Source organism: Erpetoichthys calabaricus, chromosome 17 (assembly GCF_900747795.2).
Source record: "Erpetoichthys calabaricus chromosome 17, fErpCal1.3, whole genome shotgun sequence".
NCBI classification, from domain to species: Eukaryota; Metazoa; Chordata; class Cladistia; order Polypteriformes; family Polypteridae; genus Erpetoichthys; species Erpetoichthys calabaricus.
Window position 1 is genome coordinate 32,117,048 of NC_041410.2, and position 14,783 is coordinate 32,131,830.

Below are 14,783 nucleotides of genomic sequence, written 5' to 3' on the forward strand. Positions count from 1 at the left end.
ATCTTCTCAAGTTCAGGTGCGGCGACCTTGCTTTCATTACGATAGCGCAGAGATAGAAGGTAAGAGCACAGTACCTCAAAGTGACTCAGTTCTTTTTCTTTCGTTGACGAGTTCAGGAGCAGAAGCGTCCTCTGTCCTCAGATGGTAGAGTCCAGTTTCAAGGCCTTAAGATGGCAAGTTTTCTGACGAAAATGTAGCTGCGTTTTCCCAAAGTTTCCAAAATTCAGCAGCTCCAACTCAAAAAATGGGATTCAACAAAAGCCTGACGCGCAGAAATGATTCCACAGACAAAATATCTTCGTTTTTAAAAGTTTAGTTAAGTTTCAAAGTAAAACAGTTCACACAAAAAAGAAAATTAAAATAGCAAAAAAAAAGAAAAATTATGATAAGAAAAATTTAGTTCTAAGCTTAATCTTGTTACATCTTAAATCGTTACTAGTCACTTATAATTTCTGAACCATTTCAAAACGTTTCTGAACCATTTCAAAGCGGTCAGAAAACTGTATGTTTATCCCATCTCTGAGCAGAAAATGGATCTTTCAAGTCCCTGTTTACAGGGACCTGTTCTAAACACAACAAGAGCCTATTAACTCACAGTTTCTCAGTTATAGTAAGAAGATTCTATATCTTGCTAACTTATAGGGGGAAAAGACTATACCATTGTCTATGACTATAGAAGATATTATATTCTATTCAAATAAAGCAAACATTAATATGAGTTTAACTCAAAACTTTAACTTTCTAAAATTGGCTCTTACAATGCTATACCCAGACACATTTTATGTTTTGGATTTTAAAATGTTGGTAGCATTGAAACAGTAATACTATGCCTGTTCTCAGCATTTAGGCACCAGAGACCTCAACAGGGACTTCTTATACATGTGTAATGAAACTGGACTGATGCATTTTAAAGCTTATTTTGTACAACCCAGAACTTTCTTGACTTCAATTTTTTGGGTAATATTTTTGACATCACCTTGATAAAAAATAACTTAATCACTAGGTGCGATCTTGAGTTTTATTATTATGTCAGGTGATCTCTGAAGGAAGATCCTCTGTCTTGCATATGGAATTATTTACATTTATATTGCAGCTGGTATATACTTTTAAACCATTGTTATGCAATACCTGTTTTATCGTGAATGCAAAATCTAATCATTCCATGTCCATCACTTAAAATATTGCAATGTTTTGTGCAATGTCTCTGTGGTCATTAGTATTATTTTAGAATAAACTCATTGTCAGATTTATCAGATTGTATTAACCAATTAATGGTTTTCATAAAAATTCCCTTTGCACATTTTACTGTACTTTGGATTACGTACTGGTAGATGCCTTAAACCTTTAACTGTGCAATAATGCCCTATTACAAAAAACAAAGCATGAGGCTCTGCAGAGTTAAAGATTTTAGTTCTTGTCTAATTAGTACAACACCACAGAGTTGTTTTCTTCATAAAGATCCAGTGGCAGACTGATTAAACCATTAAGAGAGGCAATTTGGTAAAATGGTGTTAAACTACAAAGGATAGTCTTAATTATCCAGGCATAGCAGGTCAGTGTTGTTCAAATGGGCAGATTGAGTTTGGGGTGTGGGAAAAAACAATTTTTTTTTTTTGACAGTGTTTTGGAAGACTTAGTCTTAGTCCCACCTGTTTTATTTTTTTGATTGTCTGTACATTTTTTTACTTTATTCTCCAACTAGTTTTGCCATACTCATTTTTCTGGCAATAATTTGTTTGTTCTGTATTGTGTTTGAGATTTGATTGTTGTTGCAGTATATCATGTAGCTGTTTTGAATATCAGTGTACTTTATAAAGAATCTAGTGTGGATGTTTGAAAGGCATTATTTAAATAAAGGTAAATAAGCAATACTGTAACATGTTAAGTTGAGCAGGTTTCTTTGTAAGTTGATACAGTCATGCACCAACTTAGGGCTCAATTTGAGACCAGCCAGTTGATCGTATGTTGATCACAAAGTGTACCAGTCATTGCAGTTGAGGTTATGTGGGTCTCTAGTATGCATACTTTAATTGGCGTTATGGAGTAGCATAAACTGATCTTCGATTGTCTACATCTGCGAACCAGGTCCAGATAAGGGAAGGTGGTGCAGGCTAAATGCGTACGAATTAGCCATATGCAGCAACGCCAATCAAAATTAACTTTAAAGAGCTCTCCAAGAGTCAGAAAACATATGTGACCCTGTGATATAATAATAATAATAATAACAAAAAAATATGTTAATATTTACAAGGCGATTCTTTCTACTTGATGGGAGATAGAAGTTTGAACTATCTGCCACCTGTGCGAAGCATGACTTTAAAACATGTTGCATGGCATGGCCAGTCAGTGCATCAAAGATTAAATATGTATGTTACTTATTGCTAGTTTGTGACCATTTCTTGGTTTTAGCATCAGTACAGAAAAGGAACACAGCCAAGAGACTGCTATCTCTGCAGGTTCACCACCGCGTCTCTCGCCGCTTCTATGTAGAGTGTGTCATTCTTTGGCTGGTAGCACTGCCAAAAGAACTTGATAAACATAAGACTTGTGCCCGGTAGTGGCTGGTTTATCAATTTCTAGAACATTGTTACCCTATTGTTTTCCTATGCCTTTAGCTATAAGTATGAATGGCCTCAACTCGGTTGGCTGTAAATCTGCACATGACCTTACATATATTTAGGAGGCTACATCAAGTGTTCACTAAGTTAAAAGGTGCAGATATCAAAGTATTATCATTTTCTATTGTTGCCATTTACCTTTCATTATGTATGATAGAAGTCTGATTTTTAACCTACAAACACGCTATTATCCAAAGTATTGTGTACCTGTTTACAGGGTCTTTGTCCTCTTTTGAAAATAATACCAATATGGAATATTTTGGCACTCTCCAAACAAAGCAACGAGATCATGTTGTTAGCTGCATTTCACATTTCAATTAAGTCTCTTTTGCTTCTTAACATTTTATTCAATTTAAGAAAATACATTTTTATATTGAGCCTTTGTCATTGTATTTTTGCTGGTTAAAAAAAAAAAAGATATGCATCTTAAGTGGCAGTTTGAATTGCTAGTTAAGAATGTGAATATTTGCATGAGTGTGACTTATGTTGGGCTGGCATCATGTCCACAGCTAATTCTTGACTTGTGCTTCGTACTACCAGAATAGGCTTTGACCCTAGAACCCATGAATTTGGTAAAGCCAGTATAAACAATTGGTGAATGAGTGGGATCTTAGTGTGCGTTCAGTGGTTAACCTAAATGTTTCTTTAATTTGTCCTGTTTTTCTATCTTTTTCTGTCAAAATTTGGAATTAATAGTAAATAATTGAAGACTTTTGCTGTAAGTAAAATAGTCCTGTAACTCACAATATTGAGTTTGCACTATCTGCTGATAGGTTTTTCCCTAGATGCTTGAATTTTTCTTTAATACCCTTAACAATTGCTTATTAGGTTAACTCAAAATTCTACCAGCACATGCTTATGATGTCTTTTGTTTTTCAGATAAGGAAAAGGATTTGGTCACCAATCACATGATTGCTGATTTTCTTGCTGCAAATGGAATTGATCCTTACAGTCTAAATCAAATAGTAGAGGAAAATGTGGCCAGTGCAGCATTAGAAGAAGGTAATGTATAATATAAAAAGAAACAGATTCCTTCAGTATATTCTTGAATGTTCGATTTGATTAATCATCCCAATTTTAACAACCTATAACATTGCTTAATTTTATTAATATTTTTTATAGGGAGTATATATAAAGTGTTCACTGCATTGTTGGTCCTTTTATTTGACATAGCTATTATATTTATACTCCCGTTGATAGTCAGTGCTTTTACATGCTCACACAAAACTGGAAGAAGATAAGTAAACCAGTTAATGAAGAAACCTGATTTCTCAAAAACCATCATTTGCCATGTGCAAGTATGCTTCTGGAATTCCCTTTTGGTAAAACTCTCTGATGTCGTTAAACTGAGCAAAACAAATGTCATCATCGGCTGTTGTGAATCCAAAAACAAGCATGAAACCAGTGATTCATTTCTTGTGCTTTATGAATACATTTAATCTTTCATGTGATGTGAAGTAAATAACATTCATCCCTTTTCATATCCTCAGCCTGAGCCACCAATGGTTTGATGTGTGAACACTGGTCACTGCATTACTCCTTCATCATATCGATAGCAAAAAGATGGATAAAACCTAAACTAACACTTTATTTATAGGTTTCTATTACTGAATTGCATGCAGCAAACACTTTTTTTGCTTGGCTGTGTGATTGAGCCCTGCGAAGAACCAGCATACCAGTACCTGTGCTTCTGGCCTTAAACCCAGTGCTGCTGGGGTGATAATAACCCATGTATATTTACTTAAGTAAAATAAGTATTACATTAGGTTACTCATTACATTAAAAAAATAATCAGAATATGCAGTGCTTGTTACTTTTAATGTGTTACTCCCAACACGTACTGCTCCTGATATTGTGCTGCTGAGGTTAGCACTGTACTTTCAGCTCATCAACATAAATTGAGAATCTAAAATATTGAGACTGATTATTTCAACCTGGAAAAGGAATAATTCTATCGCTGAGCATTTACCTCTGAAAATATATCTTATGGATGCTTCTGTGTGTGACTGCTGAAGGGTTGTATGAAGCTAACACATGCACAGGCAACTAGACATGCACAGGCCACAAAATCCTTAACTGTAACCCAGGTAAGGGTTTACATGGCCATATATATAGGTTATTAATGAAGAAATCTACATGTGTTAACCTTGTTTCTGTAGTTGGAATAAGGGTTTACATGGCATTTAAGCAGCCAAGTGTCTGTGCATAAACTGGTTATTAAAGAAAATGTAACTGCCCTGCTTGTTCACAGCTGAGCACCTTCTGCACAACATTTGTGCTTTTTTTCTTTCATTTTTACAAATTTTCATCTTATATTGTTTGGCTTACAATCATCCATTGTTTCAGGGATCAAAGATCAATGCAGTGTTGCGATGTCATTGGGGCATAGTCAAGTGACACAACAAGTGTGGTCATGTAGTTGGAGTGTGATATTGTAGGAGTGATTACATGATCTTGGATTCTCTTTTACTTCATTGTTGCAGCTGGGCTACATAGTAATAAGAGCACTAGTCCTATTCATTTTGGAAAGATAAACTCTTCTGTTTTTTAAGTAGCTTTTACTGTCGTATTAGTTTTCCTGGTATTGTGAGCATGTTTAGTTGTTGTGATTCTGTCTGTTTATTCTCTTGTTAAAGAGAAAGACAAAATAAAATTTATTCTATTTTCAACACATTGGTGTTTATACCCCAAGGGTGTTAGTTAACATAGGCTGATGCCTACCCTAGCTGCATAGATCTTGTAAACTGTACTTAGTGCTGTTCATTTCAGTTAACTTTTTAAACTAGTCTTAAGATGTTTTAGTTTAGGCTTTTTGGTACCATGTGTTGCTGTTTCTTTTAGTTTTTTGTTGTTGCAAAGTGATTTATTTTCCTTTCTGTATACTAGTTTTCTTCTTGAAGAGAATGCTAGTTGGAAACATACATTTATCTGAAAATGTGGAATCTTCAGCTGAAAATGCGAAGACACATTCAGAGCTTGAAGTCAAGGAGTGTGAAATGGCTGACAAGAGGCCAGATGAGCCTAGTGAGAATGGGAAAGGTGAAGAAAAAAATAATGAAGATAACAAGAGTCATTATGAGAGAGGTGAGTAATGAAAGCCATTCATGTTCTGTCTTTTTAGAAAATAAATGCCTTACAAAGCAGGTTGGAAGGAAATCAGTTTCTGTGAATTGACTTATGCCAAAATATGACATATAACAAGAAATGCAATGTTTTGATTCTGGTCACATTTTCTAACACTTTCTTTTATTTAGAGACTTGTGGTTTTTAAGTGTCTAATGACATAAACACAATAAATTAGAAATGACTCTTTCATAGACATAATACTTTACACTCAGATTTGTGATTTCTGCACTTGATCTGTCATTTGTATTTATTTGTTTAGATTATGTGACAGTGCATTTAGTAGTTTACTGTATTTCTTTCAAAAAGAGATTGAGAAATTAAATAAAAGAATTTATGCTAACATGATTTGTGATGCAACAGTCTAGTGAATGATTTGTTTTCCTTTATATTCACGATGCTATCAATTTTCTACCTGCAGAGGGCATATTAGAGAACAAGGAAACAAGTGAGGTGTTCAGCACCCCAGTTATCCTATCACTTGAGCAAAAGCAAGAAGTAGCACACAGAATGGATATTCTGGAGCAACAACTCAGGCGGTTAAAGGTACTCAAATGATCAGAATTATGCTACTGTTACAATGGTCTGTTTTTACAGAATATATTTAATCTATTACTTGAGAATCTATGCTCAGTGATACCAGATTGTCTGCATGAGAAAAAGAGCACTGATTAACATTCATTAAAGAAAATAAATGAGTACTGTATGAAAACACATTTTTGAGTTACAATGTTTAATTTCCATTTACACCTGTTAAGGAAGTTGTATCAGAATTTTGAAAATGGTGCTTTTAATTTCTGTCCAAACAGGAAACATTTATAATCTGTATATATTATACACCCCACTTTATAATCCTGCTTATAATGTTGTTAACGTGTTACCATTCCATTTTGTTCTAGAGAAAAATATTACAGGTTAGAACATACAAAGGTTAGGCTGCTTTTAGAACCGCTAAATGTTGTGACATCTTGTTGGCTATGTCTTGGATTGTTTTTTACTTCAGTTGAGGGTGTTGTAATATACAGTGTGGCAAAAAAGTATTTAGTCAGCCACCAATTGTGCATGTTCTCCCACTTAAAAAGATGAGAGAGACCTGTAATTTTCATCATAGGTATACCTCAGCTGTGAGAGACAAAATGAGAAAAAAAATCCAGAAAATCACATTGTCTGATTTTAAAGAATTTTATTTGCAAATTATGGTGGAAAATAATTTATATAAAAGTATTTGGTCACCTACAAACAAGCAAGATTTCTGGCTCTCACAGACCTGTAACTTCTTCTGTAAGAGGCTCCTCTGTCCTCCACTCGTTACCTGTATTAATGGCACCTGTTTGAACTCGTTATCAATATAAAAGACACCTGTCCACAACCTCAAACAGTCACACTCCAAACTCCACTATGGCCAAGACCAAAGAGCTGTCAAAGGACACCAGAAACAAAATTGTAGACCTGCACCAGGCTGGGAAGACTGAATCTGCAATAGGTAAGCAGCTTGGTGTGAAGAAATCAACTGTGGGAGCAATCCTCCTTCCATCAGCAAGGGCATTGAAGATGAAATGTGGCTGGGTCTTTCAGCATGACAATGATCCCAAACACACCGCCCGGGTAACGAAGGAGTGGCTTCGTAAGAAGCATTTCAAGGTCCTGGAGTGGCCTAGCCAGTCTCCAGATCTCAACCCCATAGAAAATCTTTGGAGGCAGTTGAAAGTCCATGTTGCCCAGCGACAGCCCCAAAACATCACTGCTCTAGAGGAGATCTGCATGGAGGAAAGGGCCAAAATACCAGCAACAGTGTGTGAAAACCTTGTGAAGACTTACAGAAAACGTTTGACCTCTGTCATTGCCAACAAAGGGTATATAACAAAGTATTGAGATGAACTTTTGTTATTGACCAAATACTTTTTTTCCACCATAATTTGCAAATTCTTCAAAAATCAAACTGATTTTCTGGATTTTTTTTTCTCATTTTGTCTCTCATAGTTGAGGTATACCTATGATGAAAATTACAGGCCTCTCTCATCTTTTTAAGTGGGAGAACTTGCACAATTGGTGGCTGACTAAATACTTTTTTGCCCCACTGTAGATATGTACAGGTTAATGCAAGTTAATCTGTGCATACTGAAGCAGAAACATTTTACTTCTATTTCAAGAGGAAAGCTTGTCCCTTCTATAAATAAAAATGTTTCTCTATATATGATTTAAATGCAAAAGGACTTCTGCAGGTGTTATTGATCATTGTTACATCATCTGCACATTTCAGAGCAGCGCTAGACTATTTTGTTTGGCGGTGAAAAATCAGGAGAAAGCTCTGTCATTTCTAAACTTCTACCTATTAGATTTGGTAGAATTGCATTGAAATCATATGCATACATTCAAAAACATGAAGAAATCCAAAGCTGACTAAATAGCTGGGTTTAAAAAATATAAAATATTTTTAAAGTAGTGACTGAATAAATCATAATAGTAATTAGTGACTAGTTGAGCATTTCCAATTAGATAATCCAGATAATCCAGTTAGATAAATATATGTTAAACTATAAACTCTCGTCCTTTAAACATTGTGAGATTATCTTGTATTTGCTGGGTATAGTTTTCTCATTTGTTTAGAGTAGAGGGATTTTAATTTTTTGATTTTTAGTAGAAGCTTGGAGCTCACTGCAGTCATACTCTGCTCAAACACTCCAAAAACCCTGCATAACCATCAAGCACCTGAGCACATTTGAATTTTTGCACTGATCAAAATATTTTCATGCAATTTTCTAAATCTGACAATGGTAGACTATGTAAAGACAATTTTAATCTTTTAAAGTGTTAATTGCAATGATTTTGTCAAGCAATAGATTTATAAAGTGCTCAGAAACCTGACTGTTGCAGCTGGAAATATATTTACTCCATGGCTGTTAATCTGTCCGTTTTATGCAGTATAAAGACAGATATTTAATCTGGTGTATTCATTTGCTTTTGTCTCTTTCCATTTTTTAATTTAAATTCACCAACAGGCATCTGTGGCCTTGCTTGAACAAAAAAATATTTGTTCTTATTCAGAAATCTTTGGTCAAAATAGAATGGGTATGTTACCACTGTGATCCCACATAACCAGAATATTAAAGGATATTAATGGGAACAGATGTATAGTATAAAAACAGCATTTAGCTTTAAATCTGAATCTACAATTGCACCATCTCCATGGATGTTTGGAGAAAAAAACACAAGTCCTCTGAGGTGATGACTCCTAGAAATTTAAAGCTGGAAACTCTCTCCACAGCATCTGCATAGATTATCGGACTGTGATTGCTTTTTTAGTGGTCCTAAAGTCCAGAATAACTTCTTTGGTCTTTTTGATATTTAAGACCTGGTTGTTGGTGTTGCACCATGCTGTCAGATTCTGAACCTCTTCCCTATATGCAGCTTCATTGTTGTCTGTTACAAGCCCAATGAGAGTCGCATCATGCGCAAATTTAACAATGATGTTTGATTGGTGGATGGGTTGACAGTCATGGGTGAAGAGTGCATAGAGAAGGGGCTTAGTACACATCCTTGCGACGCACCAGTGCTCAGGGTAAGGGAGAAGGATGTGTGTTTGCCCGTCCTTACAGACTGGGGGCGGTTGGTGAGAAAATCCAGTAACTAGTTGCATATGGACGGAGCAAGTCCTAGTGCATAGAGTTTTATAATAAGTTGGTTAGGTCTGATGGTATTAAATGCAGAGCTGTAGTCAATGAGGAGCATCCTAACATAGGTGTTGGACTTTTCCAAGTGTGAGAGGGCAGCATGTAGATCCACACAGATGGTGTCCTCAGTTGATCTGTTTGACCGATAGGCAAACTGGATTTGGTCTAGATCAACTGGGATGGAGACTTTGATGTGGGTGATTACCAGCCATTCAAAACACTTTGCGATGACAAGGGTGAGAGCAACTGGTCGATAGTCATTAAGACAGGTTATCCTCGGTTTTTTGGGAACAGGTACAATGGTTGTGGATTTCAGGCACAAGGGAGAGAGGTTGAATATGTGTGCAAATGCTTCCGCTAATTGGTCAGCGCTGGCCTGGAGCACACGTCCTTGCACATTATCAGGACCTGCTGCCTTCCTTGTATTGATGTGTACGACCAAAGTCTGTGAGTCTGGTTATTGTCCTTGTCAAACCGTGCAAAGAAACTTAAGTTCCTCGGCTAGGTTGGCATTGTTATTGGCAAGTGTATATTGTACGTCATTTTTCTTTTTGTAATCCGTGATTAATTGGATGCCTTGCCACATCCATTGTGAGTTTGAGTTACTGTCAAAGTCCTCCTCAATCCGTGGTTTGTACATTAGTTTAGCAGACTTGATGCTCTTCTTGAGGTTAGCTCTGGCAGCTCTATAGGCTGATGTGTCTCCTAATTTAAAGGCTTTGTCCTTTCCCTGAGCAGCTGTTTGACTTCACTTTTCATCCATGGTTTCTCATTTGGGTAGACCTTAATCCTTTTGTTGACAGTGACATTGTCCACACAGTAATTAATATATGACAGCACAGAAGAAGTATATGTCTCTAAGTCTGTCTGATGAAAAAATATATTCCAGTCTGTTTGTTCAAAGCAGTCCTGGAGTTGGCAAATGGCAGCTTCAGGCCAAACTTTAACAGTCTTGCTAACTGAATTAGTACTGTTGATAAGGGCTTTGTGCGCTGGTAAAAGAAAGAGAGATGATCAGACTGGCTGAGGTGGGGGTGTGGAATGACCTTATAGGCGTCTTTTATGTTTGTATAGACGTGGTCTAAGGTGTTTTCCCCTCGGGTTTTACAATGTTCATGCTGATAAAATCTGTGGAATACATCCTTAAGATTCGCTTGGTTAAAATCTACAGCAATGATAAAAACTGCATCAGGGTGCGAGTTCTGTTGTTTACCAATAATGTCAAACAATTTTTCAAGCGCTGACTTAACATTAGCCTGAGGAGGTATGTATACTGCCGTAACAATAACGATGGTATGTTCTCTCGGTAGGTAAAACGGTCTCCATCTTAGCATCAGATATTCCACGTCCGGTCAACAAAACTTGTTGATTGTAGTTACATATATTACTACACCAAGCATTATTAGTATAGACACACAGTCCTCCACCTGTTTTCTTACCGGAATCGGAGGTTTGATCGGCTCGATGGAGCGTGCAACCTACAAGTTCAACTGCTGTGTCCGGTATGGTGGGATCCAGCCACGTCTCTGAAAAAATCAAAAGACAACAATCCCTTGTAGATTTATGTGTGGAAATATCTAGTCGGAGCTCATCCATTTTATTTGCGAGTGATCTAGTATTCGCAAGAAGAACGCTAGGACAGAGGGGTTTTATGCAGAGCAGTCTTTAGCCTAGCTAGTAATCCTGCTCGCTTGCCTCTTTTTTGCTTCCACTCCCTGTGTCGTCTGCGTCGCCGTCTTCCAAGTGTAGGAGTCAACATAAGTCCCGGTGATCTGAGAATCTCCTGTGGTATTGCTTCTGTGTTATAATAATTATCTGTGCTATTAGAGCCGATCTATAGAAGCTTTTGATGACTGTAGTGGATGCTCACTTCCATGTGTAAAACAATGAAAGTCAATATTAAGAACGATAATAGCAGAAAAGAGCACCTGTTCGGGGAGCACAAAGCCGCAGCATCTGTGCGTGACGCCATTGTATGTGGGTACAAACTGCTCCTGGAGAATTTTGTAATTATTCACCAACAATGTTCCAGAAGAGTGTCTTAAGACTTTTGCAATCTAAGTTGGTGGTAGCCATCTAGAAGTTGGCACAGCTTTGGGTTCTGTATGACTAGATGCTCTACTTCTAATTTAATGAGTCCCCTTATGGCTGGCGCTGTAGTTTTCTCTTTGCAGTTCTAGAATAGTTTTGTTTATGAAAGTTCTTAAAAGGTCTGTCTAAATTATATAAGTTTTAGAATCTGGAGTTATTAAGGAGGAAATGCATGTTTACATGTCAGTTAAACTGTTCTTTTTTTTATTAATTCCTTTTGCTTTCTGTCATTATCTCTTTACCTTCTCCAAAGAACATTGAAGAGGAATTTCGCAAATTACAAGAAGGTCTTGCAAAGGTTGCCTTGTCTCCACAAAACTTCACATGAGCATTGAAGTTGGAAGGCAGGTAAGAAAATGTTCAGCCATTTAGAAGGATCACACATTTTATGAGGTGTTAAATGGATTTATGGAAATAGTGGTTTTAAACATTAGAGGATGTGACCATTTCATTTGAATTTAAATGGAGAGAATAAGAGACAAGAAATCTTCCCAGATGAGATTTATTTATTTATTATTGAATATATTAAAAGCATGTAAAGTTCCATACAATCAAGTCATACTTAACAAAACTAAATTGAATTCAACCCCCACCCATGAGAAAGAGAGGAAGGCCAACAGGCAGAGTAAAACTTCGAGAGTAGTACAGAGGGAAAGAAGTAATTCTCCCCAGTATATATATTTAACATTTTATTGAATTTATTAAAAGCAAGTAACATCCCATACAAGCCAGTCAAATTTGACAACACTAAATTCAAATCAACCCCCACACATGAGAAAGAGAGCAAGGCCAACAGCCACAGTAAAACTTTAAGATTAGAAAAAAAGGGTGAGAAAATCATTTTCCCCAATTAAAATGTTTATTCTAAAATGTCATTGATTAGAACCTGCCGGGTTTTAAGATCCTCTGAGTGAGAATTTGATTTTTTCCAATTTCAAATAATATAAAACATCACTTACCCACTGACTTAAAAGAGGTGGGTTAGAATTCTTCCAGTTGAACAAGATAAGTCTACATGTCAATAGGGAAGTAAAGGAAATTACAATTTGTGTCTTTCTCCACTTTAAGCCCATCTGGGAGTACACCAAAACACAGCTGTTAATGAATTAGGAGAGATTGTGACACCAAGGCTGTCTGATAAGCATTTAAAGATTTTGGTCCAGAATGATGTTAATTTGATGCATGCCCAAAATATATGGTCTAATGAGGCTGGAACTCAATTGTAACGTTCGCAGGTTGGATCTTGCCCTGGAAACATTTTGGACAATTTTAAACAAGCCAAATGTGTTCGACAAAAGATTTTAAGTCGAGTAATTGTATGCTTTGCCCATATGGAGCTAGAGTGAATTCTGAAATGTTGAGCAAGAGATCCTTTTCCCACTGTACTCTGTGATCTTTGAAAGGAAAGGATCTTTAAAATGTTCTTATATATTACAGAAATGCTGTCTTGAGTCCTCAAGATTGATCACTATTTCCTCTGCAATAGAAGTAGGTGGGAGTTGAGGAAAATTGGGCAGATTTTTTTTTGCAAAGTTTCTAATTTGAAGGTAGTGGAAGAGTTGTGTTGATGGAAAGTTAAATTTGGAGTGTAATTGTTCATACATACAATGCCATACATTTTCCAAACATTAAAAACTGTGTAAGTTTGAAAGGGTGGAAAAAGGTGGTTATCATGTAGAGGTGCCACAGATAAAAGCTTCTCTGTCTTGAACTACTTCCTACATTGGTTCCATATTCTGAGTGAATGAAGCACAATTGGGGTGTTAGTATATTGACGATACCTTGTGTTTACTGGTGTACAAAGCAAGAAATATGAAGAAGTACTGCAGGATTTCATTTCTATTGTGGACCAAGCTAGTGTATGTTTATCTGTTTGTGTCAATGTCCAACTCTTTATAGCTTGTGTAGCTTTTATAGCCCAATTTGCTGCCCAATAATAAAATTGAAAGTTAGGTAGAGCCTTGCCACCTTCTGCCTTGGGTCTTTGTAGGGTCACCCTTTGTATGCTTGGATATATCAAATTCCAAATAAATGAAGTTATGATTGAATCTAATTTCTTAAATTATGTTTTGAAATAGTAGAAACAGAAGCTTATGGAGGATACTTATCTTGATAGTGTTAATTTTCCCTGCTAAAGTAAGACAGTGAGTAGAAAATCTATGCACGTCTTGTTTTAAGCTTTTCCAAGCAGACAGCAAAGGTTTGTTGAGAAAGAGCTTTATATTTACTTGTGATGTTTACCCCTAGGTATTTAAACTGATCTTTAATGATAAAAGGGAAGGTATCCAATCTAATGTTGTTTGCTTTTCACTGGAAAAAGCACACTTCTGTTCAGATTAATTTTGAGTCCAGATATCTTTTGAAATTCTGCTAGTGCAGTTCGGGCAACAGGCACAGTATTTTGTGGATCTGATACATTTAGTACCATACCATCTGCCTATAGTAATATTTTCTGTTCAAGTCCTTCTGTGATAATCCCCCTTATCTGATAAGCATTTCAAAAGTGAACTGCCAATGGCTCAATAGCGATTGCAAAAAGCGGTGGTGACAGGGGGCATCCTTGTCTAGTACCACGTTCTAGTTTGAAGTAGTCTGAAATAATGTTGTTAATACAAACTGAAGCTTCTGGACTGCTACTGTATACAGTAGTTTGATCCAGCTTACAAAGTCAATTCTTTGTTTATAGAGACATTGCTTCTGAACTTTTGTTGATATTTTATAGTCTTAAATTAAGGTAGCACATTATTACGTATGATAGCTTTATCCTTAATTTCTAAAATTGCCAGAGGTTATTGCCCCCACCCGCGCCCCGGTTTGGCTACCGAAGTGAGGCTAGACGACACTTAATGAAGTCCCAGTCATCTGATATGCCTAGAGACAGAGCACGCCCAGAACAAAAACAAGCCCCCAAGCAGTGGTGTAGAAGGAATAAAGTAGAGATATCTATTGACAATACAGTCCAAATACTGTAAACCTAGAATATAATCTTGAGCAGGCCTGAAAGAATAAGCCCAGGGTATGATATTAAACAGTACCCATGGAGAAGCGCATAACATATGATAGTACAATCCTAGTACAATAACCCAAGGGTTTGATTTTAAACAGTCCCATTTGGAGGGGGGTGAAGTGGAGGAAAATTATGTGAAGATTTATGTTTTAGTAAGACTTTTAAAAGAATACCTGAAAGCCAAAACTATAGAATAAAGTGACTCAATCAAATAATAAGTTGTTGACCTTTGAATATTTATGTAATAGACACATTTCATTTTTTTCCTTTGAT

The 14,783-nt window shown here is 36.4% G+C and overlaps 1 protein-coding gene across 4 annotated transcripts in view; it reads left to right on the forward strand.

The window, feature by feature from the left end:
* Positions 1-14,783, forward strand: part of arhgef1b (Rho guanine nucleotide exchange factor (GEF) 1b) — a 171,333-nt gene that overhangs the window by 152,126 nt on the left and 4,424 nt on the right. For all 4 annotated transcript variants that reach the window (XM_051920616.1, XM_051920618.1, XM_051920617.1 and 1 more), the window contains 4 exons: positions 3,498-3,620; positions 5,505-5,702; positions 6,163-6,287; positions 11,757-11,851. In XM_051920616.1, coding sequence (XP_051776576.1) covers positions 3,498-3,620; positions 5,505-5,702; positions 6,163-6,287; positions 11,757-11,831 — 521 coding nt within the window. In that variant the 3' untranslated portion in view covers positions 11,832-11,851. The remainder of the gene's footprint in view (positions 1-3,497; positions 3,621-5,504; positions 5,703-6,162; positions 6,288-11,756; positions 11,852-14,783) is intronic.